The 27,681-nt window shown below is 38.4% G+C and overlaps 2 protein-coding genes across 2 annotated transcripts; one reads left to right on the forward strand and one right to left on the reverse strand.

Moving 5' to 3' along the window:
* Positions 1 to 980: 980 nt before the first annotated feature.
* On the reverse strand, positions 981 to 14,007 carry LOC110048458 (ran GTPase-activating protein 1-like). The gene is made up of 15 exons (XM_089273363.1): positions 13,709 to 14,007; positions 12,750 to 12,877; positions 12,567 to 12,626; positions 11,747 to 11,926; positions 10,935 to 11,069; positions 10,284 to 10,385; positions 9,557 to 9,613; positions 8,617 to 8,830; positions 7,599 to 7,858; positions 4,250 to 4,357; positions 3,756 to 3,800; positions 3,489 to 3,537; positions 2,903 to 2,991; positions 2,502 to 2,623; positions 981 to 1,835 (listed from the first exon to the last, which is right to left on the reverse strand). The coding sequence occupies exons 1-15, from the start codon at positions 13,827 to 13,829 to the stop codon at positions 1,766 to 1,768; spliced, it is 1,740 nt and encodes a 579-aa protein (XP_089129489.1). The 5' UTR covers positions 13,830 to 14,007; the 3' UTR covers positions 981 to 1,765.
* Positions 14,008 to 15,707: 1,700 nt separating this feature from the next.
* On the forward strand, positions 15,708 to 25,094 carry LOC110048456 (fatty acid hydroxylase domain-containing protein 2-like). Its single transcript, XM_020754253.2, has 8 exons — positions 15,708 to 15,865; positions 19,848 to 19,929; positions 20,861 to 20,955; positions 21,098 to 21,201; positions 22,339 to 22,460; positions 22,920 to 23,125; positions 23,275 to 23,547; positions 24,419 to 25,094. The coding sequence occupies exons 2-8, from the start codon at positions 19,849 to 19,851 to the stop codon at positions 24,588 to 24,590; spliced, it is 1,053 nt and encodes a 350-aa protein (XP_020609912.2). The 5' UTR covers positions 15,708 to 15,865; position 19,848; the 3' UTR covers positions 24,591 to 25,094.
* Positions 25,095 to 27,681: the final 2,587 nt, after the last annotated feature.

The raw sequence follows: 27,681 nt of genomic DNA on the forward strand, positions 1-27,681 counted from the left end.
TAAGAAATGTCAAAACTAAGCCGCATTTTATAAGCTCTGATTTTTTTTTTTTCTACAAAAGAAAACTACTTTCTGAAATTATTGAAGACTGCTCTAGTCAGTGAAGACCGAAACTGGTTTTCGCCGAGATCCTCAAGATTCGCCAAAGGAGCGAGATTATATTCAACTCCCAGAAAGTTAAAAGTTTCCGAGGATCGAACTGGTGGCAAAGTCGCTTTTTTTCTCACTAAGGGACAGATCATTACTTTTTTGAGACGGGGGGGGGAGGGTGGGGTGGTTGGGCAATTTTCTGAGGCATGAAGTTTGTTTCTCATCTTTTGGTTGTGCGTGATTTTTTTTGGTGGAAAATAGCTTGTGCAAGAATTGTTTTTTACATGTAAATCAAACGCAGGACCCGGATTGTAGAAAAACACTTGCTCGTTTTTTTCCCATGGCTTCCCTTGCACCAATTTTTTTTCAACAGTTTTTGCTGTGCAGGAATTTTTTTTTTTGGAAATTGCAGTTAGCTTTTGTTGTAAAGGACCAAATAATATAATCTGTCTAACTGCAAGCAAACATAAGTAAAACTAACCGCAATTAAACAACACACTTGGCGTTCGGAGTTCTGCATGAGGTGTCCTGCAAAATACCTCTGCCAACCAAGAAACGTCACGCACATAACTAGCTTGAAAATACTTTATATTTCACCTGGCCTGCCTTACAGACGGAAATTTAGCTGTAAATTATCCCGCGGTAGGTGGCGTCTCTGACGCAAGCTATATTTCACCCTCCCCATATCAGAGCCCCTGATATCCTACAATATTACGTCACAGATCCGATATGGCCGGACTTGTAACTGGACATGGGTCAACAAATGACCTAATCACACCTTTTTTGGTAGTTTTCGGCGGCACATCAGATCGACTCGTTTAGTCTCCAAAATACGAACCATCGCTCGCCTAAAGTGGCCCAAGATACGATTAAGTATTACACCGCCTTCGTTCATTTGTTTAGTCATTTATTGTAATCGTTCAAATTCGCCTAATGTAACTACTTGTCATTGACTATCAGGATAATGAGACATGAAATTAAAAAACCCAATAGCCACAAAGAAGTAAAAAGAATTGTTCGCCCACTTCTGTTTTTTTCCTTGGCATTTTTATTTCCTAGTTCGAGCTAGAAATTCTTCTTCCAATCTACTAAGTGTACACTACACTACACTTCTTTTAATCCGGAGAATGTTAAGGTAGATCACCAACACTAGAGGTGTGTGTGTGTGTGTGGTGGGGAGGGGGGGAGAGGAGAGAGGGATTAAGGTTGTTATCCGCTGGATAGCGTCATTCATCCTTTCAACAAATGGGACTTCCTCACTGGCTTTCACTGGAATGGTCACATTATAGAGATTCATTCTCATGATGTAAATTTTAAGCCACCTTGAACTGTCCAATAGCTTTCATTTGAATGGTCACACACTTGGGTTTCAGTTTATATACAGACTTGAATTTAGACCCACATAAATCCAAGCTTGGTTTGACTCATTTACTCCCCTCCGGTAATTAACTAAGGTTGCTAGGTAACTCCCCATTAGCTCACGAGACAACTTCCGGTCGAACTGTCTTCTGATTGGTCACAACGAGTCAGAAACTTTTCAAGTACTTAAACGACACTTAGTGACAGAACGTTCTTTTCCACTAAGGGTACCTAATAAAATGCTAAGCAGAAAAGTAAAATTTGATTCATTGCTACAGATAAATAAATGATCATAGTTCGCTGTATCGGGGTGACATTAAATCTGATACAAAGTTTGTAAGAAGTGGTGACGTGCCTCTGAACAAGAATCCAAAAGCTTGTTGGGTCTGGAAAGAAAACAAAAAACTGCTATTAAAACGTCACTCAAATCACTATGTCCAATCACAGTAAACACAAATAACATAACGGACCAATAAGAACCCAAAGCAAAACCATGCCACCATTGCCAAACGCCGGAAAACATGTAACCTGGGTTGCTTACTATTTGTCAGAATAAACCGGTTGAGATGACCGTTGAATAATGGTAAGGGTTTTTCTGAAATCAGCAAACCAACCGAACGAGATGACGCTTACCGTTTGCAATTTGATTTCTCGTAATTGTTTTAGGCTGATGAGAGACTGAAAACTGGAAAATTAAGCAAATGGCAAGGAAATTTCCGCCGCTCTGTTCTGAATGGAAAAAGAGGACTACCTCTGGAGGTAGTCTATAATTTCCAAACGGATTTTCCGGAAAATTACTGTTCCAATTGGCTTTTTAACCGAAATTTCAGGATCAGTTTTTTTGGGTGAATGGTAAGCACCCCTGCTAAGGGCGAAAAAACATGCAACCGGTATTTCGCCCGGGAAATAAACATACACTAAGCTCTAAGCGCGGGAAAACGCGGCAAGCCAAGCCATGGATTCTTCCTGATTGGTTAATATGTTCTCTGATTTGCTGGGGCGGTGTATGAAGCAATTACGATTGTACCAAACATAAATGTCAATATACTTACTTTGAAATGAAGGCGACAAAAAATGATTTCAGGTGTCTCGGGAAATAAGGTTGTTTGACAGCATAATCCAAAGCCTTTAGAGGGCCAGAAATGTCTTTGGCAAACTCAATCTTTTCCTCACCCTACAAACATAAAAATAATATCAACAAAGTAAGATTTCTCTTCATAGCAAATGTACGTTTGAAATTGGTTTTCATTAACAGTACCTCTGTCAGAATACAGTTCTTTTTCAAGAGCTTGCCCAATAGCGACGGAACTCTTCGCTTGGGATAAAAATACCGTTGGGGGATCCATGTAAGCTCTCCCTCTTCTACTCTCCCGTTTCCCCTCCCCCCCCCCCCCCCCAATTCTTTCCTGAGACTTGCCACCTTTTAATGAAACAAACTGTTTGGTTTAAGTACCTTGAGAAGTCCCATATGAATTAACAGGGAAGAGATAAGTCCCTCTTCTTTACAGTCAGCTGATTCAAGAGCAGGCTTCAAAATAGTGTCTGAAACAAGATAGTGTTGAAGTCATTACAAGGTATTACAGTCCGGCAAAGGAGTAACGTTTTTGATGGAACTCGCAACTTTGAGATTGAGTTGAGAGCGGAGAGGCGAAAGCTGTAGAGAAAGAAAAGCTACAGATGAGGGAAACACTGGTAATTTGAGCAGAGGTAATCGTATGAATGATAGTGCAATGAAGGATTTATGTTACAGGCGCCATTTGAAAATTCTCTCAAAATTGTACGAGCCTTGAGGCGAGTGCACTTTGAAAGAATTTTCGAATATCACGGGTAGCGTAAATCCTTGATTGCTTGAGTTTTCATATAATTACTCATTTTTTATATGACGGAGGCAAACTCGTCCGCATTAATTTGCACTAGTGCATTGCAAATTGACTTAACGATAAATTGGCTGCTGTCAGCTAATCACATTCACAATGAAGTACTTTCTCAGTCATATTAAATAAAACAGTAATATAACGGATCTTTGATTCAAAAGTAACCTGCACATTCCATGAGTGCATCTTTATTATCTTTGAGCGCCACGCAAGTCTGAAAGAAAGAAAGAAAATATCGTAAAAGAACTGTGACGCTTAAGGTAAATCTTTTAAACTAAATCTCAGAAAGTTGTTGAGTAACTGAGAAAAGTTGTTCGAAGTCCGCCTTGTTAAACTTCAAGTTGATAAATAGCTAAATGTTTCACTTTTCCACCGTTTTCTGTAGAAACTAATACCTTTGTTATTTCTGTAAGTGTTGCAATGGATACTCACCGATACAAAACATTTCGCAATTTTATTAGTGTCTTGCAAGTCATCCTGTTAAAATACAAAGCAGAACACAGTCAACTGCAATAAGAACGTACAAAACATAGCATTCACAACTGACCACATTTGGCGAATCAAATAACGCAGAGAATCAATCCTAACTTGACGCACAATCATGTATTCACTGCCAAGCGCGGGAAAACATGTAACTGGAGTCAATCGCGAGAAAACATGAAATCAATGGTATTATATGTGCGGAAAGACATGTAACCAGTGCCAAGCGCAGGAAAACATTTAACCAGAGTTAAACGCTGGAAAACAAGAAAATGGTGCCAAGCGCTGGAAAACATTTAACCATGCCAGAACCTGCGCCGGATTCTTTCTTCTTGGCCTCCGCGAACTAAAACAACATCTGATCGCAGGCTATTTCGGGATTAACAAACAAAGCAATTATCCAATATGAAAATACCAAATACCACATTGCGGCCATATTTACACACCTTAAAATACTCCGCTAATAATGATCTCCTTTGTGAGCTTGGAATATTTTTGAATTTTTCCAAAGACGGCGAGTTGACAAAATCTTGAACAACTTCCATGCTCACCACCTTTAAAAGACCAAATCCATAAGTAAACAGAAAAACAAGCAAATAAATAAATAAATAAATAAATAACACCATTTTTGAGCACAAAAAACAAAGAGATATCGAGAGATAATTCTCGGCAAAATGATTTTTCTTTTAGTAACAACTAGTGCCAAGGTCACACCAAAGGCATAGGTTGTATTTAGAGGTTCACAACGGTTTTCTACATTTTTCAATTTTTTTTTTTTTTTTTGATGGCTCAGTACTAGCACCTTTTTTTTAAGTTGATGTTGTAACAATGGCATCAAACAAATGCCTAATTATTGCTAAACAAGTTATGGCCATATATTCTAACTCCGCTCCATCGTAACCCGCTCGCTCAGAGGCGAACGAGAAACCCAGACACACGAGTCTGCTCGCAAGCTAGATTCTACTGTTGTTATTCTTGTTGTTTTTTTACTTATCCTCAAACTATTTAACAAGGTCATCAGAGGAAAAAATTTTCGCGTTCGCAGCAGGTAAGAATCTTCTCAAATTCTCACAGAATCGGCTAATAGTAAATAACAAATACTGGATTTTTGTTGTTCACAAGAAAAATTGATTCCAAATCTCTAACGCCATTTTTGAATCGCCTTGTCAAATACTTTGATCAGTATTTTCAATTCGTTTGGAATTGTTATATGTTTTCCGTTTTGCAGTGTAAACAAGATTCCAAAGATTGAAGTAGTTGCAGTGGAAAAGACGATATGTAAGCAGCTCTCCGCTCGTTTGAACCCTTGGGGATTTGGTAGTGGGACAATGGGAAGAAGAACCTTCTTTCTCCTCTGAATTTATTTTGATGTTTTCCTACAGCCCCTATGAACTGGGGGACAAATTAAGAACAACATTTTAAAAGAAGTAGTCGCGTGGTAATAGGCTGTTTTTTACAGCCGGAAATCTGTCTGAGTTTTCAGGCTCACTATCAGCCATAAGCTTTTCACCAATTAATAAACCATGTTGGTCGGAAAAAAAACGACATTTTGCGTGTTTCTATAAGCAATTTTGTTCCATGAGATGCGCCTGCAGGGAATCATGGTAGTTGTATTCATCATCTTGGACTGGGTATTTGTTATGATGAATACAACCACCATGATTCCCTGCAGGCTCATCTCATAAAGGGAGCTATTGGACATTGAGTGTCATAAAACCAAACCCAAACCAATTACTTACCAATTAGACTACTCAGCCAATCTTTTCAAGGTGGTAAAACCAAAACCAAACTTACTGCCTGATTACGTTCAACACTCAGTTGAAAAACCACTCTATTATCGTACAAATGCAATTAGACAATATTGGATTCCTAACATTCAAATGAGAATGTCTGGAAAAGAAAAATTCTTTTTTGGAATACGAATTTCAGAACATCACACTTTTTATCTTGCACTCTTTAATGTTTCATTCAAACGTCCTAACTACCATTTACTTTTAAGACAACACAAATAGATTTATACACTCAATGATAACACTATACAAATAAAAACCTATGAGGTCAAGAGATGAAATTCCAAGATGAAATTAATCATTTACCCCTAAACAACACAATGGTGAAAAAAATGATAAAAATACTGGAAATTCTTCAAAATTCATTATAAATAGTGAATAATCGCATAATTTAATTGCATTTTTATACAGCAAAATTATACAGTAACTGTGATGTGATTTTTGGAGCAAAATTAAATAAGAAATTTCAAACACTTTACAAGCCGAGTTCTGTTTCTTTTATCTAACTACAAGTATTGTATAAGTACAAGTTACATGTAAAATAATGTGCTTAGAGTAACACATGCTATTATACATATTATACAAACGTTTAGTGCATGTCTTATTAAAAAATTGGCATAAAATAGAGCAGTTTCCAATGTGACGCAGTTTACAATGAAATGCTTGTTTCGTCAAGTTCCTCATTCTGCATTAGTTCATGAAACATGCAGCATTCAGTAGCCAATCAGAGCAGTCTTGTTGTACTTTTCAACCAATCACAAGCAAACCTGAAATCAGTTCTGACCTGGCCTTTTCCCGTGCTTGGTACTAGCTGCATTTTTTCCCATGCTTTGCTTCGATTTTTGATTGGTTCACTGTCTTGTCTACATTTATTGTGTGTGATTGGCCAAAGATGAAATTACTTTGGTTTTGTTTGTTCAATAGTCATTTGGAAACCACTCTTTACATTGATTTTATGAATGATTTATCTAAAAAGGCCTGTACAATTTAACAACAGCTACTAATAACCATGATAAAAGACTGCCAACTGCATGCTGTGACGTGATGCCTCATTGAAAAGCCTTAACTGACTAGTATATATTAAATTGACAACTGTTATCAGCATTAAATAAAAATAAAATTCTTCTCAGCAAGGTAAAATCAAGTTCATTGAAAACCACAATTCAGTAGACTTGTACATGTACTGGCTCCTAATCATGAACTTTTCCCCTCTTTATTGGAATCATCTCTTGGTGAGTTACATCCCTGTGTAGGGTGCAATGAGAAAACTAATTAGCACTACAAAATGCCGACACCTTCTATTAAAAATCAGCTGAAACATTTTTCTGCTTTTCTGTTTTGGAGTTAGAGAGATGGTATTTTGGCATGACCACTCCCAAATATGAATAGAGAAAGTCTGAACAATAGTGAAATATAAACTGCATCAATGGCATAGAAGAACTGCTCACAGAAGTTGCCCTTCAAAGATTTTAAGTTAGAGCCTCCTTCTGTACAGCATAATAAACAGTATCGCAGCAGTGTAGTTGAAATGACCTTCATTTGAATGGTCACACAACTGGGTTACAACATTAATCGACTTAATGATTTGATTCTTGGAGTGAGCTCTAATTTTTTACATTTTTTTAGTGCTGAGAATGGCTTGTGTGCAGATATTTACTGCAGGCTAAAAAACTATCATTTCAGCTACTTAGGCATAAAAACACTTTTAGAAGGCACATGTACACATATTGTATATATTTTGCAATATTCAAATTGTCATTATTAATAATAAACCAGAATAGAGAATTTTTTTTTTTCCTTTTGCCAGACATGGCATCACGTCACATGAAAACATCAAAAATATGTTACACTGTACATAACATTAAATAATAAGTCAATGTTTCAATAGGAAGTATCAACATGTTTTACAGCCATGTTTGATTCACTCGGTGCACGCAAAATTCTCAGTTTCAATTGTAACCTAAGTGTTCAAGTCTGCAAGCTAAATTTTATCTTAAAAACTCACCTTTATAAGTTCTTTCTCCACTTCTTCATCGTCACCAAGCAACGGTGACTGTGGCTTAAGACTGACACCTGTCACACTTAAGTTCAAATCATCTGCAGTATCTCCATCATCATCTTCGCTGCCCCCGCCTCCCAGCTCATCCTCCTCATCATCATCACCTTCTCCCTCGTCATCACTCATTGAACCTAAGGTATCAAGCCGGCCCTTAGAATCAAGCCAGTTCCTCACTTCTTCAATTCCATCATCTCCAATGCTATTCCCTGTAAAAGAAAAAAAGATTTTATTACTGCTCCTTTTGTGAAAACTCAAACTCTGCTCAATCAATGGTTTTGTTTCACTGTTATCAACCATCCTAGTAGACCTCTCAGAAAACAGAAGTTTACTTCATGTCTCTGGGTTGTGATCGAGAGATTTCAATCCATTTTCCTTGTTTTTTTTTTCCAGGTTTGTTGGTTGTTGTTGTAATTATGATTGATGGAAGCCAAAAATGCAATATATTTGTTATTAAGGGCTTGAACTTCAGAGTTCAGGTGTTATTGAAGGCACAGTAACATCCTTTTAAAAGTCCCACCAATACATGTACAACGAGAGGATAACCTGTGATTTGGCCTAAATAGGAAGTGGAAATGCCATTGAGCAAGAGGCATGTTCTTACAAGTCAGCCATCTTACTTAAGGTATACGTTGTGACTAAGAGCTTCTTTCCTCAGCAAGTTACCTTCTAAGTGACAACAACACATGGTTATTTCCTTAGACACAAGGGTTATTCATCGGTTAGTGACACAGGCTACTGGTGCATGTAACAAAATATTGTGAGGTCTTTCAACAGGAATGGAACCCATGACCAGCACACTGGTCAGATGCTCTAATAATACTGTCAGCCACAGGAGACTTGTGGCACCAACATGGTTTAATATTTTAAATGTTGTTAATGTGTTAAATGTATGTAGTAACAGCTATATATAATGCTGACACAAGTAACTATTAACAAAATTCAAGTTTACAGCTGAAAAGTGTACCATTTAATTCCAGTTTCTCTAGAGAGTCTTTACTTGCCAAAGCCTCAACAATTGCTAATGCACCCTCCTTGTTGATCTCATCAAAAGAAAGGTTCAGTTCTTTTAAGTTGTTCAATGCACTGCGCAAACACTCTGCCAACGCCTTTGCTCCTTCTGTTTTGACTAGGCAGTCCCCAAAATTAATGACCTCAAGATTTTTTAGGTTCGGCAACACCTGCCAAAAAAAATCAGCTGTTTTATAACTCCAAGAAAATGTGCAGGTCCAGAAAATATCCATACTCCCCCAACAGAAGAGATTGGAAATTCCTGGGGGGGGGGGGGGTCCTTAGAAAAAAATCCCTTCCATGGGGGAGGTATGGATATTTTCTGGCACTACAGAATACACAATAAATTGGAGACAAGGAGACTTAATGGTTAGAGTGCTGGACTTGTGATTGAGCAGTCCACATTTAAATGCTGGCCATACTGTTCTCGAGCAAGGCACTTTACTCTCACATCACTCTAGATCTAGCCTTTCATTTTTGAACCTTAGCCATACTGTTCAAGGACCAAAAGATTTAAAGAAATGGAGAGAGGTTTCCAGAGGGGTGTGTGTGGGGGGGTCCTTAGAAAAAAATCCCTTCCATGGGGGAGGTATGGATATTTTCTGGCACTACAGAATACACAATAAATTGGAGACAAGGAGACTTAATGGTTAGAGTGCTGGACTTGTGATCGAGCAGTCCACGTTTAAATGCTGGCCATACTGTTCTCAAGCAAGGCACTTTACTCTCACATCACTCTAGATCTAGCCTTTCATTTTTGAACCTTAGCCGTACTGTTCTTGAGCAAGAAACTTTACTCTCACAGTGCTTCTCTTCTCCATTCAGGAGAGTTAAATGGGAATCCAATGCCAAAAGGGACTAGAACGTAAACTAAAAGAAAATAGAACAAACTTTACCTTGGCCATGGCTACAGCTCCTTGAGGAGTGAATGTGTTGTCATTTAAATTCAAAATCTGTCAGTAAAAAGATGATTAAAATCAAACAATGTCAAGTAAACAAACCATTAAATAAATACTTGTAAAAGCCTAAAGACAATAATGTAGCAGCATTGGACATTAAGTTATCTAAGCTGAGCAAGAAACACTTCTATGGCACCATTATCAATAATTTAATAACACATAGAGGACATTACATGACCAGGCAGGGATTTAAATTTTATCTTTGAGTGCTGCGGCATGAGCAAATAAAATACATATTTCCAAGCAGGCATGTAATGTTTTGCTTATCATGTGGATACTGATCAAACATTCAAATCTAAGACATCTCACTTGTTTACTTACAGTGGTCACCTTAACTGAGGTCAGGACTGTAATGGAAAATGTCTAACTTAATATAACCATTTTAACAAAACACAAAGAAAGAAAATGCAATTTTCTGTTAAAAGAGTCAAATTCACCAAGTCAGTCATGATGAAAGAAGAAATTTTTATCTCCGTAACCATGACAACATCAATAGCCTCACACATGAAAGATAAAAATAGTATCTTCACACATGTGACAAAGAAATCAAAATTTAGGAACAAGAAAACTACTGGTATATCATCATTGTCCATATAATAAAGAACCAATTTATATAATAGAGAATTCATGCCCGTGCAGTGTATCTCACAACTGGGCTGCCAACCTTAAGGTTTGGATTGGACTTAAATGCTTCAGCCAGTGCTGCTACGCCTTCATGAAGGATTCCATTTTGTGGCATTTGAACCTCTTCGAGTGTTCCTATTGTCTACAGAACAATAAAAAGTATAAAAATAATAAAAATATTTAATGAAATCAGAGATCCTTTTTTTATAGTTTACCACTTAGAATAAATACTTGGAGTACAGCAAAATGTTGAAGATATTCACAGGTAAATTGATAGACTTTTTGAGAAGGTGGGTTTCACAAGAGATTACTTTGACCAAAAAATGGTACCTCTTAGAATGCGGATCAGGTCAGACACAAAATAATAGTGCAGTAGAACCACCCTTCAGTGGGACAAGTGGTCCGGGTGCGAGTCCTGGCCAGGGACCTTGTGTTGTGTCCTTGGGCAAGACACTCCATGCTCAAAGTGCCTCTCTCCACCCAGGTGCATAAATGGGTACCGGCAAATTTAATGCTGGGGGGTAACCCTGCGACAGACTAGCATCCCATCCAGGGGAGAGTAGAAATACTCCTATTCACCTCATGCTAAAGAAACTGGCATAAGCTCCACCCTGATGGGTCACTTGGCTTGTATGCAGACGTACAGGTAACTTGTTGTCAAGAGACCAGTTGCTATGAATGCACCCCTTACCTCAAATGCTGCTGCTAAAGATTTGGCTCCTGGGTTTTCCAGTCGATTTCTGCCTGATATGAATACTTGAAGCTGTAGTGGTGTTCCTGCTTCTGAACTTTGTTTGTGACACTCAATCAGAGCTTCTGAAAGAATCTTTAAACAGACAAAGAAACATCTTCATTACACATTAACAATCAGTGCAAACTATTAGCCTAGTATAGAGCATTTTCACTCCTGTGGTCGGCGCCCATGGAAATTTATTGGAACAAAGGAAGTGTTTACATAAGAAAAGAGTTCAACTCCCACAGGAATGGTACCAGCCTTTGTAAAGAGATGGCTGCTATAGGACGTGAACACTCACTGCACCTGTTGTTAATTTCTAAACATCTCAGTCAATTGATCTGTAAGTTGCATTTCTCCTTTAAAGTACATGAATAAAGAAAAAAACATAAGTGACCTTTATTTACCCTTGGCAGTGTTTATTGTACAAAGGCTAGTGGGGCCAAGCAAATAACTGAAACAAATAATTCAAGTTCAACATAGCATTGTTAAGAATTCTTACAGCCTGGAGGCGAACCAGTTGGCTATTTACAAGTGTGGCCAAGGATCTGAACTCGTGGCTACCGTGAAACAAATCCAGGTAATGGTCAAAGCAGGACTTGAACCCGGGACTGTTGGACTGCAAGTCCGACATGCTGACCACTCAGCCACACTGCCTCCACTTATGCTGACCAATCCTTGGATTTATTAGATTTATTGTCACTTAGCCTACTTAGCCAATATCTCCACAAAAAAGCAACATCCAAAGGCATTAAAAATAAGCCCCTCACCTTTCCTCCACCAACACCAAGTCCATTGTTATTTAACCTAAGTGTTTTTAATGAGTAGCAAGCCTGACTTGTGAGCAGTTTTACACAGGCTTTCACTCCATCAGGACCAAATGCATTGTCACTAAGATCCAGCTCAGCAAGCTTTGCATTTGCTGCAATGACACCATCACTCAAGTGCCCCTAGAGTAGAAAAAATAACAGGAGCTGTTAAATAAGAACAGCAAAATCTGTTTACCTACGTTTCATTTAATCTCTTACGGTACTTCTTTCATCCTTTTTTTTTTCCGAAAATAATTAGGACAGAACCCACAAGCTCCAGACTATCAGACAAGACTTTCTTTGCATGCTGCAAACCTTTGAAGTCAATATGCCATTTCCAAGTTGCTTTTTATCTCTGTTTCAAAACAAGTCCTGGTACAGAACCTTTCATATGGAAATGAGTTTGATTTGCAAGAAACAGACATGCAAGAAAATCTCATATCCATACGAAAGGTTGGGCACCAAGACTCGTTTTGCAACAGAGGTAAAAGCAACTTGGAAATGGCTTACCGGTATTAAACTAATTGCAAGTGATGTCTGATTCCAGTGTCAAAGGTACAAGAAAGCTTTGAGCTGCATAGGTAGATATCTTTGAATTGCAGGTATCGAGACAAGATAATACAGCAGAACAAATTTTCTAAAAGCTTATGACTTGAATAGATCAAAAGTCAATCACACTGTTAACGGTAATATTGTAAATCGTGTATACAATGATTCTCCTCTGTTTGAGATCAAACAATGAAATTTACTGAAACTGTCAAATGATCCCACTTAAACATACCAATGCCAGTGGAATTTCAGATCTCAATCGTCCAGTAAATATGTCACTCCATAATGCTCTCTAAGATAAAAATAATACACAATAATTATATTACAAATCATGGTAGACTGATTAAACACCAAACTGGTAGTAATTAATTACAATAAAATGATTAGTTATACATTAGTTAAATTAATTGCACACCTCTAACTCTGGTCTTGTTGCAAGTGCTTCTCCGATTGCCTCAGCAGCTTCGACTCCAATGGTGTTGCCTTCTAAGCACAATGCCTGAACATCTTTACTGGCTTTAATTGCATTAACAACCTCTGCAGCTGTAATAAGAGAGAATTAAAAGGTTGAAAGAATTTTCCTATTTCCCCTTGTTCCTGACATCCTGGGAATCCTCCTTCTTGCTCTTTATTCTTGAGCATCCTGAAGACTTCCTACGCCCCACAACTCTCTGGTCTCTACCCACTGTCCCCGATCGCTTGTTCCCTGCCTCCTAATCTATGAGATTCTCTTTCTGCTTGGTGAGAGATGAAAGGGAACCACCGCTCACAACTGTTCGATTTCCTATAGTGCATGTGTGAACTATGTCAGCATGTCGTGTGTGTCGTGCTTTAGCATGTGAAACATGATGAACTCATGTCAGCGCAGTGATGCCAATCGTAATTTTGTAGCCAATCACAGGACAGCAGATATTTTTGGCAGTCTCACAAACAGACAGCGTTATGAGTCGTATCTGTCTGACATGCGTAAGTTTTAAACAGGTTAAAACTTGTCAAAAACCAATATCATCAGCTCCTTTGATGCACCCTGATCTGAGTGATCTTGGATCACTGCTACTGATCCTGGACTATGCCAAAGGAACACACCATAAGTCACCCCTGGTTGTCAAGAGGTTGCAAACGGTTGTGAGCAGAGGTTCCCTCTCATCTCTCACTGACCAGAAAGCGATGGGAATCTCTCTCTCGCAGGGTAGTTCAAATTCCGCCACACAAGAGGTTTCCCTCCATGATCCAACATACACATGTATCTTCCATAACATTAAAAATCTTAGCTCACTGTTCACCGTTTTCCCCATGAATTTAGGCACGGGGTTCATTCACCTTACAATTTTAAGGAACGATCACTAAATTAACTGTGAAACAACTTTGGCTTACCATCATCTGCGGAGTTTAACTTGAAACTTTTTCCTTTGAAACTTACAACGTTGACTTGTCCAACTTTAGTTTTTGCCAGCAAATCTGCAACACCTTGAACTTCATCTTTTGATTCAGTCATCTTGGAAAATAGCCAGTGGGAATATATGTATTTGTGTCTAAGAAAAAAACTGAAGACCGCGCTGGAAAATAAGCTTAAAAAAATAAGGTGTAGTGTTTTACCATGTGCAAAATGTGGTCTCAACGTTCAATTCGCCGGCTGCGGTGTTAATGACTCAAGAGAGGGGTCTGGAAGCTAGCGCACTTGCGCATACTTTTAAAAAGTACTTAAAGTGGTCATTGCGGGCTCGCAGAAAGTTTGAACTTTTTTTTCGCTAACTTTTCCGCATAATTGTTTGACCATAGTTTTGGTTTGACTGATATCTAAAAAGCTTCTTTACTGTCTTTACTGGCTGAAGTACGGCGGGAAAAGCTGGTGTCAGAAAGGAAAATTAGAGCTAGTGGGCTATTTTTGTACAGCAACGTCAGGATTTCCAGTTAAATTCAATTCAGCATTTGTGACGCAGAATAGAAGCTATGGTCACTATGCGGAAGTTGGCCGCCTTTCTAGAGTAAGACCTTTCTAAAGCAAGTTGAGTTCTTATTAATAATAAAAAATCGCCTCCACAAGCGTATTCGTGTTGTTTTTGCCTGTCCGCATTAATCATTTCATTCATTTCATTTCATTCGAAAACCAATACTAAATACTTCTGCCCGTTTTTGATACGTTTTCGCCTGTTGTCCACGATAGACGAAAACTCTTAATATTTTAACTTTTGTTCTTTTATTGCATGTATGTAGACAGGTTAATTTTAATTATAGTAATTATTATAGTTAGGAATTTTTAAATCATTGTAATTATGACATATTTTTTAATTCATTGTGACTTTTTATTGTTCATACTTTGTACTATACTTACAGTACCCAGTTATTTTATAGTTACTCGTGGATTTTAGCACAGAGGGCCACTAGTTTATCAGTTTATCATCTCATGTGTCAGCCTCTCTAAATAAAGTTGATTGATTGATTGATTGATTGATTGATTGATTGGTTGATTGATTGATTGATTGATTGGTCGGTTGGTTGGTTGATTAATTGATTGATTGATTGCTTGATTGACGCTAAAACCCCGGAAAAGCCTGATGGACGCGACAATTTATGACGCTTGTTTTTGTCATCGTATCATCAGAGTTTTTCGGCGTTTGTGTGTAGACGTTGGTGAAACGACGCATCCAAAAAGAATGCGTATTAAAAAAAACCCTGAAAGTTAGGAAATGAGACTTGGATCGTCTTATAACCAGGCTACTATTCCCTGAGCTGCGCATTATTGTCTTGTCTCAGGTGTAAGAAACTCCCCATGCCCGAACGCTTATTTGTGAGAGGTCGCTGCGAGGTTATCGGAAACTGAAGAACCGAATGTGTAAAAGAACAAGGAAACGTCGTTTGAAGACATTTCAAAGAAAAAAAATTCTAGAATTGCTGTACCGACAAGAAATTAGGTAAAACTATCTTCGCTACCCCTCCCTGATGGGTCATGGATAACTGGTAATTACAGGGTGGGGAGGGTGGGGAGGGTGGGGAAGGGATTTTATGGTCTTTCATGTAGTCGTTGGAAAATGAATATCATCTGGCGGCGATGCGATGTGAAGCGTCTGTAAGCTTTTATACTGTACTAGTGTGTTGGTGGTGATGAAATTTGTAAATAGCCTACAGCACAAAATGGGCATAGAGGTTTCGGTCCAAAGAACCGTCGTTCTTGAGCGCACAGGTTATCTGAGTCATCACCAATTGTTTCGTCACTGCCTTGTTCAACTGGTTTAGCCTCAAGCTGCTTTTCTTCTCGGCCAGTACCTAGCGCAATATCCTGAAGGTCATCACAGAAGAACGCAAATTTTCCCGGCACAATACCGCTAATGACGTCATTGGGCCGATCTTGAGCGGACTTTGGACCAATTATGTGTCACATGATTATCTCCAAGAAAAGTTGTCAACAAACCAAGCTGAACGGTACTGGACGGCAAGGCCAATTTCGACGCGGGGAAAAGAGAAATATTTGTGCGTTACAGAGGATAAAAGGAAAAGCGAAGGTTGTAGCGGTGCAGAGTTGTGAAAGGAAAGGTAAGAATTTAATTCGAAACGTAACTAACAAACCAACCGTTTACAACAACCTGTCGTAATCGTGTTAACTCTGTTTCTTCCCGCGAAGCTGAAATGAAGTCTCCCACAGATGTTGTGTTTCGTTCTCTCGACGAAACTGCAAATTGGCAAAGAATTTGGTGGAATGAAAAATTCAAGCGAAATTTTTCTGGTAGTTCTCGTCCCGTATTTGGTGGTTGTAAAATGGCTGTAAAGCTGTGTAAAGGGAAATGGCGGAAAAATTGTCATCGAGGTTATGTTTTGACTGTTGTCCAAATAAACGAAGTCACATCATGTGCTGATATTTGACATATTTTGGTTGCAGTACTAGAGTTACGAGAGCTCTATGAAAGTAATTTAAACCTAAATACTCAGAACGTCAAACAGTTATAAGCTTGAGATTATTTGAATGGAACATCTGCTTAAATTTAAGCTTACGCCTAAGTTTGAATTTATTATGCGGGTAAGCTTTAACTAAGTTAAATCGATCGCACTATCGGTGCACAGATTGAATATTCATGTTTATGGTAACTTATCACTATTAATTTGCTTTTCGGACGTCAAACCTTGCTACTAGAATTTTAGTGTGTTGTGGATATTTCATGGAATATCACATAACTCTTGGGTCCTCCCACACTACGCCCCAAAGCTCAATGTTCATTACCAGTCTCTCTCCTTTTGCTTGAAGCATGAGTGATTTCATGAGTTTTGCAGATTCTAGCATGGCATCACAGGAATGAAAAGAATGGACAGTTCTTTTGTCTCCTGTTGTCGTCTCTTACACAAAATTATAGGGAAAACCACTAACCTTGTGTCCTGCAAAACACTGTGGCACTAAACTCAGACTTGTATCCAGGCCTTTTCACGCTGTGCCACCATTTTCTGGTTTAATTATAATTCATTAACCCCTTGAATACCAAACTTTCGCCAAAAAATACCATTTTTAACCGTTTAGTCGGGTTTTTTAGCTGCCATGACGCTAAATAAGCCTAAGTTTTGCTAAAAAAGCCTTTTTTTTACTAAAAGGAGAGATTTTTCGAGGATTAGGTACAAAATTGAGCAAAACTTCAATTATGGGCATGCGCATAAGCCAAAATTTTGGACTTGATCAATCATAAGCATTGTGGACCATTTTACCACCATTTTTGCACCAAAACTGATCACCTTGTTTTTCGATTTGTGATGTCGGAATGTCGTCGATATCTAAACCTGGTCATTGTATGGAAAGGCCTAGCCTAGTACTACTATCTGCTTATCAAGAATATCTGATGACATCTAAATTGATGACGTCATAAGTGGTACAAAGAGCATGACCATTAATTACGCATATATGTGTAGTTGGTATTCAAAGGGTTAAGGGAGACAAGTCTTTGCCCAGTAAGTTTGAATAAGAGATGACAACAGGAGACAAAGTTAAACTTTTCATTCTTTTCATGCCTTTATTCACTTGCATCTTGTTCGACAAGATAATTTGTATGCTCTCTGTGATGGCTGGAAAAATCACTAAATATAGTTGTAGTGATAATGCGAGAACTGGCCCAGTTTGGTATATTTGTGTGATCCCAGAAAATATCTTTACCCACCAGTAGGAGGGTATTAGAAATTCCAAGGAGGGGAGGTCTCAAAAGTCAATTTTTTAAGGAAAGTATAAAAGTAAACTAGAATTTCCAGAAGGAAGGGAGGGTGAGGGCATTTAAGGTATCAGTATAACCCATTTGACCATCCACGCGCGGTCCGCTCTAGCGTTTGTGGCTTTAACAAAAACCCATATAAACCGTATATTTACTGGAAGCTTAATAACTACAGATTATGACCTGACCTGTTTAAAACGATAAAAATTTACAGTGTTTCGAAAATGTGAATATATTTACAAAGCTTCACGAACCCATAAATCAAGGTATACGCCCGCTAAATTTAGGTCGGAGAAAACGATTAACATGGCATCCGTTTCTTCACACATTGACCTCAAAAACCGTGTCTCAGATTTTTGGCACATGCGTTTGTTATTATTTTACAAGAGGATAAAGTTAGAAAAAGCAAAAAAATAGGACTGCCCGCAAAAAAAAGGCATAACTTTTTAATGAAAAGAGTAATCAGAATTTGCAGACACGGTTTTGTCGGCGTTCGTTCTGACAACATTCTCTCCGAATTTCAGCCAATTTGGTCCAGGGTCTGCCGACCTGGAACTCGAAATGCACGTACAACTCGCCTATTTTTACTTTCGAGAAACAGGGAAAAAATAAAATTCGGCGGCATCCAAGTGTTATGAGATTATCACACCAATGGAGACACCGCAGAGGAATCAACTTTCTGTATAACAATAGGACTGTGACAGTTAACATGGAACAGGTACAAATTTCCGCGACGGCGCGCGATAAATTATTCACCAGTGAATAAACCACTTTTTCATGTGTGAAGTCAGAATTTCAAAGTTAGTAAACGTGAAATTATCTTTTGATTTACTATATTAGCGTTCGAAATTTTACGTATCGGTTGACTAATCTTCAAAATTATGACCATGTCACTGTTAACATGCCGAAGGCCCGTAGAAGGTTCCCGAGAAAATGCAAGCGCACAAAGGGAAATGGTGGAGAGGACGCCGTAAACGGGACTACATCGACTGATGTTCATGCAAAGGCAAAGCTACTGGAAGAAATGACAATAGCTGGGTAAGAAAAAAAAATGTTGCACTGCTGATTCTAATTTTTGTACAATTGATCTGCCTTTCAATTTTGTCCACTTCTCTTCGTCAATCTCCTCTGCTTCGACAGTTTCTTGCAACAGTATTTTAGCGCAGCTTGCGCTCATTTCGGCTTGCTCGCTGGCTTCGTGATCGCGATCGTTGTCGCGTTCATCCAGCAATTTTTCTTGATTGTAAAACGAACCCTTTGCCGCTTTCCGCTAATTTAGCGGCCCACTCTTTGTTGAAAGTGTTTTTCGCCTTCTTTGGCCTTCCTTTAGCCGATGAAAACGGGCAAGATCGCTCTGTCTTCTTTGAAGACATCCAGCACTGATTACGGCGCGCGAATCGCGTGTCAACTCAGCATGATCTTGATGTCATGTGACTTCTTGCCTCGATAATTAATTTATTTGACAGAACTTGTCAACTCTCAATTAAGTAATTAATATGTAAAACAATCTTTCTCACGCAATAACTAGCGGCAGATATAAGATTTTTTCGTGGAGTTTTTTTTATCCAAAAGATTACTTTAAGATTTATCCAACCGCTTAAAAAAGTAAAATTATGCAAAATTGCAAATTTTCCCCTTACTGATACCTTAAACTAAAAACTTTCCATGGGAGGGGTATGGTTATTTTGTTGAACAACTCATTCTACAGTACATCTCATCAGTAACTCCAGAACAAGGACGAGGGAGGGGGTAACTTTCTATTGGGACTTATAAGGTTGTCAATAAGGGCTGTAATGTGTAGCTCCTGTTATGGCTGAGCATGCTTGATGGGCACTTGATGTTACAGGTGAACTTGCCTGTAGTTGATACAATCCAGCCATAAAGTAACAAGTTTGTTACGGGTGTGAAAATCAAGGTTACAGATGAATCAAAACTGTATGACTGCCCTAACCATCTGTCTAATATAAGGAAATTTGAGAAGACATTTTCTAATAGAGGTCAAATAAATGTGAAAGGCCTTGTTTCATGATACCTGCCACTACAGGAAAAATGGGGGACTTTGTTATCAGAGACAGGTGAATTTGAAGATACCTTGCATGAGGGTGTAAGGATCACTGTTCAAAAGAAATTTGGTCTCTACTCTACCAGAATACGAAACAAAGTAGACTACACACTCTTAGGTGTTGTTCTGGGAGAAAAAGTCCCATTCTCTCTTTTTAGTCAAATTTTGCTTACATGGTACGCATAAGGAAAATAGTATCGTGTACTAAATTTTATGAATTCTGTACCACTTCAACAAAAACTTTGAAATTTTTTATTTTCTATCATTTTAGCATGGCAGCAGTGTACAGTAGTAATCCAGTGATGCCTGAACCTGAATGGGCCAAACCAAGAGACAAGAATGCACCTCAACCAGTACAGCTTTGATCTACCTTAAATTTAACTCTCTGTCAAATTTTATTTACAATACAGTCGAACCTCGATTATCTGAACTCGTCAGGACCTCGGTAAATAGTCCAGATAATCGAGAGTCCGGATAATCAAAAGCATGTTTATTAATGAGATAGAAATGTAAACAAAAGGTATACAGCAAAGAAAACATCATTTTAATTGTGAAATCTACACAGCCTGTATGTATTTACAAATAAAAACCTTCTGTTCAGGTATTTACAAAGGTCTAAAATGTTCAAGCATGTTTGTTTGCTTCAAAGACTTGTACATGTAGCTTGATCAGGGACTTTCATTTTAATCCTTCGCTTGTCTCGATGCTGTCAGTAAATTTTAGGATCTTGTCTTTGTTCTTCCGTATGTCAGAGATCTGCTGCTTGCTGATGCCAAATTCTTGAGCTAAATTTGTTCCTTTCTCTCCTTTATCCAAACATGAAATAATTATCTGCTTATCTTTAATTGATAGAACGGCTCGCTTTCGCTTCATAGACATGTTTTTGATTTGAGTTTATGATCGATTGCTTGTGTGTCTACATAACCCACACGGAAGGAACTAATCAAGCATGAAATTCCCTTGGTAACAAAACAATTGAGCCAATCAGATATCAGCTGAACGTATCAGAATATTTCTTTGCCTCGTCGCACTTGCGAATTTTGAAAAGCGCACAGGATAATACGCTGTTTCAACAGTCCAATGATAGGATTGTTGGGCTTTTTGCAACTTTGAGTTTTCAAGATCACAACTAATTAATATTCATGAAAAAATTGGGACCAGAGAAAAAAGTCCGGATAATCGAATAGTCCGGATAATCGAGGTTTGACTGTACTTATTTATAGTAGTAAGGGTTCTTTATACTCTGTATATTCTTATTGGTGAATGTTACCTTTTTTTTTCTAGGATAACAAGTCTGTAATTGCTGCCTTGAAGAAAACTGCCTTTGTTGTTGGTACGGCTTTGATTTGCTTTGCAGCAGCAAGAAATACAATCACTTGGTTAGTGAAATCTTGTATCTTCATTTGCTCTAGAAATTGTACCTTAAATCTACCCCTCCTGTCAGATTTTTGTATATCCTCTCCCAAGGGGTCAACATGAAAAAAATATTCTTGTAATGAAAATAAACACGTTTTATCATAGGCATGTGGAGCGTTTCTGGGGAGCATCTGGTGATCTGTGGCAAGGCTGGTGGAAGCAGATCCATGCTTTATTTGGTGGAGATGAATTTCTGCTATCGGCTATTGGTAAGAGATTGGCATTACCATAAACAAATTTGAAATATTAAGCCCATACTAATCCATACTGCTAACATGCATTTGTAGTATGAAAACGATGATATTAAGGATGAAGATCTTTAAAATGTCTAGCTTTAACTAGCAGCACTGTTGCCACAGATCAGAAAATGATCAGGGAAGAAATTCTTCAAGGTCAGGGAAAAGTTGGGGAAGTTTATTTTGAGTCAGGGAGAATTGATATTTTGCAGAAAAGTCAGGGAAAATTGAAATAATTCTATACAGCTGATTTAATACCATTGAAGGCTGGAAGAAACATTTGGGGTCACTGTGATCTCAGTGATATTTTTCCTTTAGTTAATGAAGAAGCTGCCTACCATTAACCAGCAGTGCATTGTTTACTACTGCAAGTGTTTGTGCGATGCAAACTATGTTGGGTATACATGCAGACACCTCTATCAGCGCGTTAAGGAACACAAAGGGTCATCTTCAATCGGGAATCACATTAAAGGGCAACATGGAACAGTCCCAATTGACATGTACCATGATTTTAAGATCTTGAGAAAGTGCCAAATTAAATTTGACTGCCTGATCTACAAAATGCTCTTTATAAAGGAGCTTAAACCAACTTTGAACAAACAGTCAGATTCAATCCATGCAAAGTTATTTATATAGTTTTTTTATATAGTATTTTATTATTTTAACACTTACATTTTAGCGCTTGTATTTACATATTTTATTGTTGGACATTCTCACGCCCTAATTTGTACTTATATATGTATATTTCATTCGCTTTTTCTGCAACTTGAAAATGATCTTAGGGAGATCGAAATGTCATTTTTTATCACTAGTTTTTATTCTGAAACTAGTTAATGAGGAAGGAAAATTGGTGAAAATTATCACTTATAACGAATGAGTGGAAGAAAAGCTGCTAGTAGAGCCGACATTTTGCATTGTTTGGGCAGGGAAATCTTATTTTTATCAGGGAAAAATTGGCGGAATTTTGAAAAGGGATGTTTGTGGCAACCAAGAATAGAGAACGGAGTAGAAATGTTTAGAAGTGGAGTGAGGATAAGAAATAATCAATATCCAAGGAAACCGTGCCACAACAACATTGTGTAAATCTAACTCTTCTCTTCTCTCTTCAAGGAACAAATGTGGTGACATTTACTGTATACTGGGTGTTCAGTGCATTGTATCTGTTTGTGGACTTCACTGGAAGACCCAAGTGGGCCTTGCAATATAAAATTCAAGATGGATCAAATCAGCCTGTAAGTTGTATATCAAGCCATTACTGTTTCTGATTAGAAAAAATGCACCATGCAAGGGTGAAATAAACCCTAATTAAAAACTCTAACTGTGATCTGTTTACTTATAGCAAGTAGTCAGAAGCCCTGCAAAAGTTTGTCGGTCCACAGTACTTCTGTAATTTGAATTTCCTTAAATATTTTCCCAAGGAACTTCACTCGTGGACAGAATCAACTCAGTAGCATTACTGGGAAATCCACTAGCCCTTGGCTATCACACAGACAGAACTTTCTTTGCACACTGCGTACATAAATGAGTGCCAAGCTTTGATGTGGTTATTATGCTAAGTTTGCAATATGTGAATAGTTGTTATACACAACTTTCTCAAAATAGACACAATCTGTGATCGCAGTGAATTTCTTGTACAGTAGCATGCAAAGAAAGTTGTGATATTTAAGTACTTTTACACCATTTGTTCACAGCTTGACCGCAAGAAGGTTCTACGTGCAGTGAAGCTGGTTTTGTTCAACCAGATTGTAGTGGGTGGAGCCCTAACCCTTCTCATGCATCCAGTGTATGTCTGGCGTGGCTGTTCCTTTGGCCCAGAGTTACCCAGCTTCCACTGGGTGTTGTTTGAAATTGCCATCTTCACTTTAGTTGAGGAAGTTGGTTTTTACTATAGCCACAGGTATGCGTCAAAAGATCACTTTAGCCAACATGTAGCTAGGAGGTAACATCATCGAGACATGTGAAAATACCTCTGATATAGGGCCATGCAATTGAACTTTGCAATTATGTAATGTAAGTTCAGAGTCTCACCCTTCATCTGTTCTTTAGACTGTTCCATCATCCTCGCATTTACCGCTTTGTTCACAAGATTCACCATGAATGGACAGCACCGATTGGCATTGTTGCCATATATGCCCATCCTTTGGAGCACCTTTTGTCCAACCTAGGCCCTATAGTCTTTGGCCCCTTCATCATGGGCTCCCACATTGCTACAGCCTGGATGTGGTTTTCTCTGGCACTCATGACAACAATCAACACACACAGTGGATACCACTTGCCGTTTATGCCGTCACCTGAAGCCCATGACTTCCATCACCTCAAGTAAGTGACAAAAATCTGTATTCTGCTCCTGTCTTAGGAATCAGAGAAGCCAAGACTTATTGATGTAGTTTCTGTTCCACAAAACAGCTAGGAATACTGTAAACTTCTGTGTGAGCCTCTTGAAAATTAAGATCACCAAATTTCATTGGTATAAATTGTTTAAAATAAAAGGCATCCCAAATAACAACCTTCAGGGCTCTTATTTAGTTTTATACCATTTGTTTAAGGATCTTGTTTTAACAATACTTCAGAAACACGTTATGTTTCAAGTCATTTTGTGGAGAGAGTTTCATCCTGCTGTTTCATATACGTGTATGTACCTTGTCCTAAAATATTTCATATGTTAACTCCCCTCCAAAACTAAAATTTAAGCCGAACCATTTTTGAAATGCAAAATTCTTTGCAATAATTAGCCTTGATTCACCTGAGGTACAGGGAAGCCCACCAAGAAGACCTTTTGAACAAAAAAAGCCCAGGAGTCATTACCAAATTTTATAGCATTGTGAATCCACAATTCCCTTCCTGGAAGGAGTAGTCATATTTTCTGGAAAGACAAATTCCTGCTTCTTTTTCTGTATGCTTGACCTAGACAGGTATCCTGTACCTTTCATTTTTCAAATACCTGAGAGCCTAAATACATTTCTAGGTGTCCTCTTATAGGGAGAGTGGTTCTGGGGGTCTCGGATAGTTGTCATGTTAAGCAGGTGTCCCATAACAGGGGACATCTGACATCTTATGGGAAGTATCCACCTTCCAAGGGTTACAAATCAAAGTTACTGTGCTGTTATGTGTAGCCTAACTAGCAGTTTGACTTAAGTAGGCAAGACTTAAAAAGTGGAAGCCTTATTGTTGCTTTGCCTATTCCCTGTAGGTTCACTCAGAATTTTGGTGTTCTTGGTGTGTTGGATCGCCTTCACGGCACGGATGTCATGTTCAGAAATTCAAGGGCTTATGACAGACACATCATGCTGCTTGGTTTTACTCCTTTAAAACAAACCTTTCCTGATAACCCCAAGAAAGGGTCACCAAACAAGAGTAAATGAGTTTGTTTCTAACTTAACGTACCTTTAAACGGATGCCGTTAAGAACGGCTCGATTTTTTTGTGAAATTATGTCTAGAAACAGCTGTTAAGGGTTCCAAGGTAAATGTAAAATGGCAAGTTATTTTTGAGTGGTATTTATTTCATACTAGCCTGCCAGGATACCTTACAGTTGAGATAAGTAATATATAAAAATGCATGATTGATAGATTTATTGAAACGAGGAAATTCTAGATTTTTGAAGACCTGAAGCTAATTTATGGCTTCTGAAAGCTTTGTGCCTTTAAAATGGTTACTTTTAAGCAAGAGTTTGTTTGGTATAAAGATGGACATAATCTTTGTTAAATCTGTGTTAAATCTGTGTTATTTAAGGCTACATATGAGTAGCTATATGTTAAGAGTGTAGGTGTCAATATCTCTCGGGTGTGTGTCAATATTCAGTGATAATCGTTGGGACATTGTGTTAAGTCTGTGTTCATGAAATAAAATTAAAGCTCTGAAATTTTATTTTGTGCTCAGCTGCTCTTTCTTTGTTCCTACACATATCTACAGTGCACTTTTACAGTCCTTCAGAAATCATTCTCGCTGAAAAAGGTCCAACAGAACAGGGGCAGTTAGGAAATAAATCGGGCAAAAATTTAAGTGTTGTCTTACTTGCAAAACCTTCGACGCTTCAATTTTTGCGCAATTTATTTCCTCCCGCCCCAACTAACTGCCCCTGGGTCTCTAAGAATGAAACGACCTTTAATTATTAATTTCAAACCGAACAAAGGCCTTGCACCTCCTCTTCTAATATATACCGGTAAGAGTTCATTTCAGTTTTCGCTATACCCTCTCCTATTTAACAATTAGATCATGAGCTCGAGATTTCTATGAGGTGATAGATGATGAGGCCGAAGGCCGAATCAACTATCACCTCATAGAAATCGAGAGCGAATGATCTAATTGTGGTTTAGTAGAATACTAACTGAAAATTGCTTCAAATAACGATTCCAAATATTTCTGGTCTTAATATTAAACTTTTCGTTTTAGAGAATTCGCGCGGACTGAGTGGTCAATTTGACATTTTCAGTTGTGTGCGCCCGCTTATCAGTTTCAAAAAATTCGAGTTCTTTTAATTCCAGAAACTGTAAATGTCCTTTTTCAGTCTTCTTAGGAATTTAATTATCCTTTTGTTTTTATGTGTTCTTTCAAGACTTCGGAGAAACGAGAAAACGTTAAAATTTTATCGACCACACCAAGCCACTGAACACTAATTAAACAATGGAGTGTTTCTGTCGAGGAACTATCGGCTGATAGTTGCCCCCGCGGAAATTTGATGTTCTTAAAACAAATATTTGCCCGAGAAGCGAAGCTTCAAGGGCAAATATGCTAGTTTTAAGAACATCAAATTTCCAAGGGGCAACTATCAGACCGATAGTTCCGAGACATAAACACTCTATTGTCTTTATTGTTCACCACTATATTTTCTTCCGTGCGCCAGTTCAAAAATTGTATTGAATTATTTTCAACTTTTTTAGATGAAAGCCGTGAAAGCCAAACGTAAAATGCAAAAAAGAAAACAAACAAAAACCCTCATAAATTCAATTTTTTATTTTCTATAAGTCCGCTTGTTGACAGAAATATTTTCACGGGCGAGTACTATCCATCCGGGTATTTTCCTCGGACGGGTACTATGGGCTGATAGTGTCTCTCCGCGGATGAACACTATCGCGTCACGTGATCAGTTTAAACCAATAAGAATCGGAGAAAATTTAGTGGTGAACTATAATGGCTGATAGAGTGCAATGGCTCAGCCAATCAGATTACAGCATTTGCATTAGTGTTCAAGTAGAATTGCAATAGGGACCGGCGGGGGTACACATGAATCTAAGTGAATTAAAGAGGGATTAAAAGAATAAAAAGGGGTTTGGAACACCACCAGACAGTTGATTGCCCCCAAAAGGGCACCCCGGATTGGTGGGCAACCGTTTGGTGTACGTCTACCAATTTCTAACTTCAAATTCTAATTTTAAAACAACAACAAATCTTCAAAATTTCCTATTTCCATAAATTTTACTAATCCTTTAAGAGAAACTATTTATCCCCAAATACACCCAAAAATCACCAAAAAATTTACAAAAAAGCCCAAAACGTAGCTATGTGAAATGAGCAGAGAGATTTTTCACCGCTTGAGACGTGAACGAGATATTTACATTCAAACCATAATACTCAGCAAAAATATGGCCTTCATGTTAACCCCCGCCTTAAGCAAACCACGACGGCAACGGCAACGAGGACGCCACAAAAACAAATAAGTTAATGAGCAGAACAGTGGCTGTGCCCGTGCGTTATTAATCTGCCGTCCTCTGTAAAACAACGTGAAATGACTAAGTTCTGCGTATTTCGGGGAACGTGAATGACAGTGGCTAATTTTTCGTATTTTCATTGGAATTGTACACCGGCATTACATATTAATCTTGAACAAGTAGGCCCACTGAACAGATCAAGGCATCTGCGAAATTCGAAGAATTTAAAGTATTTTTTTTACAAGACGTCGTCTTTGGTCGCCGTCGTTGTTGCTCTAGCTCCCGAGCAGGGGGTTTTAGCAAACCACGAGGGAGACGGCGACGAGAGTCTCACCAAACAAAACGTGCGTTATAATTCTTGGTACATTTCTTAACCGTCCTTTCCAAAACAACAACGTGAAATGACTAACTTCTACGTATTTTGGAAAACGCGAACCGCAATGGCTAATTTTTCGTATCTTTTTTTGGAATTGAACGCTGTCATTGCATATTTAGCCTGAACAGGGTTTTAGACCGATAGGCGTACTGAACACATTTACACAGTTGCAACATTCGAAGGTAAAAATTAATTCTATTTTACAAGGCGTCGTCCCCTCCATCGCCGTCGTCGTTGCTAAAATTCCCTACAACGCACAGAGTGGGCTTCAACCAGAAGTCTTGCAAGTGGTATGGACAATGATTATATAACTAGGGATGGGTGGTTGTGGCTATAGCCAGGAGGGTCTAACTATAACCAGGGGCTTATAGTCGAAAGGGACGGTGGACCTTTACCCAGGGGGGGGGGGGGGGGGGTTAACTGAAGTTTT

Source organism: Orbicella faveolata, unplaced genomic scaffold (assembly GCF_042242905.1).
Source record: "Orbicella faveolata isolate gen_17 unplaced genomic scaffold, um_ofav_v1 contig_35, whole genome shotgun sequence".
NCBI classification, from domain to species: Eukaryota; Metazoa; Cnidaria; class Anthozoa; order Scleractinia; family Merulinidae; genus Orbicella; species Orbicella faveolata.

What these genes read in the sequence shown, in the direction of transcription:
- LOC110048458 (XM_089273363.1), bottom strand. Translation starts at nt 13,829, where the DNA reads ATGACTGAATCAAAAGATGAAGTTCAAGGTGTTGCAGATTTGCTGGCA. An exon ending in CTTTAGCAGCAGCATTTGAG is followed by an intron (nt 10,386 to 10,934) that starts GTAAGGGGTGCA and finishes ATTGTTCTGTAG; the next exon opens with ACAATAGGAACACTCGAAGA. An exon ending in AGAGAAACTGGAATTAAATG is followed by an intron (nt 7,859 to 8,616) that starts GTACACTTTTCA and finishes TTTCTTTTACAG; the next exon opens with GGAATAGCATTGGAGATGAT.
- LOC110048456 (XM_020754253.2), top strand. Translation starts at nt 19,849, where the DNA reads ATGGCAGCAGTGTACAGTAGTAATCCAGTGATGCCTGAACCTGAATGG. An exon ending in ATTTCTGCTATCGGCTATTG is followed by an intron (nt 21,202 to 22,338) that starts GTAAGAGATTGG and finishes TCTCTCTTCAAG; the next exon opens with GAACAAATGTGGTGACATTT. An exon ending in AAGATGGATCAAATCAGCCT is followed by an intron (nt 22,461 to 22,919) that starts GTAAGTTGTATA and finishes ATTTGTTCACAG; the next exon opens with CTTGACCGCAAGAAGGTTCT.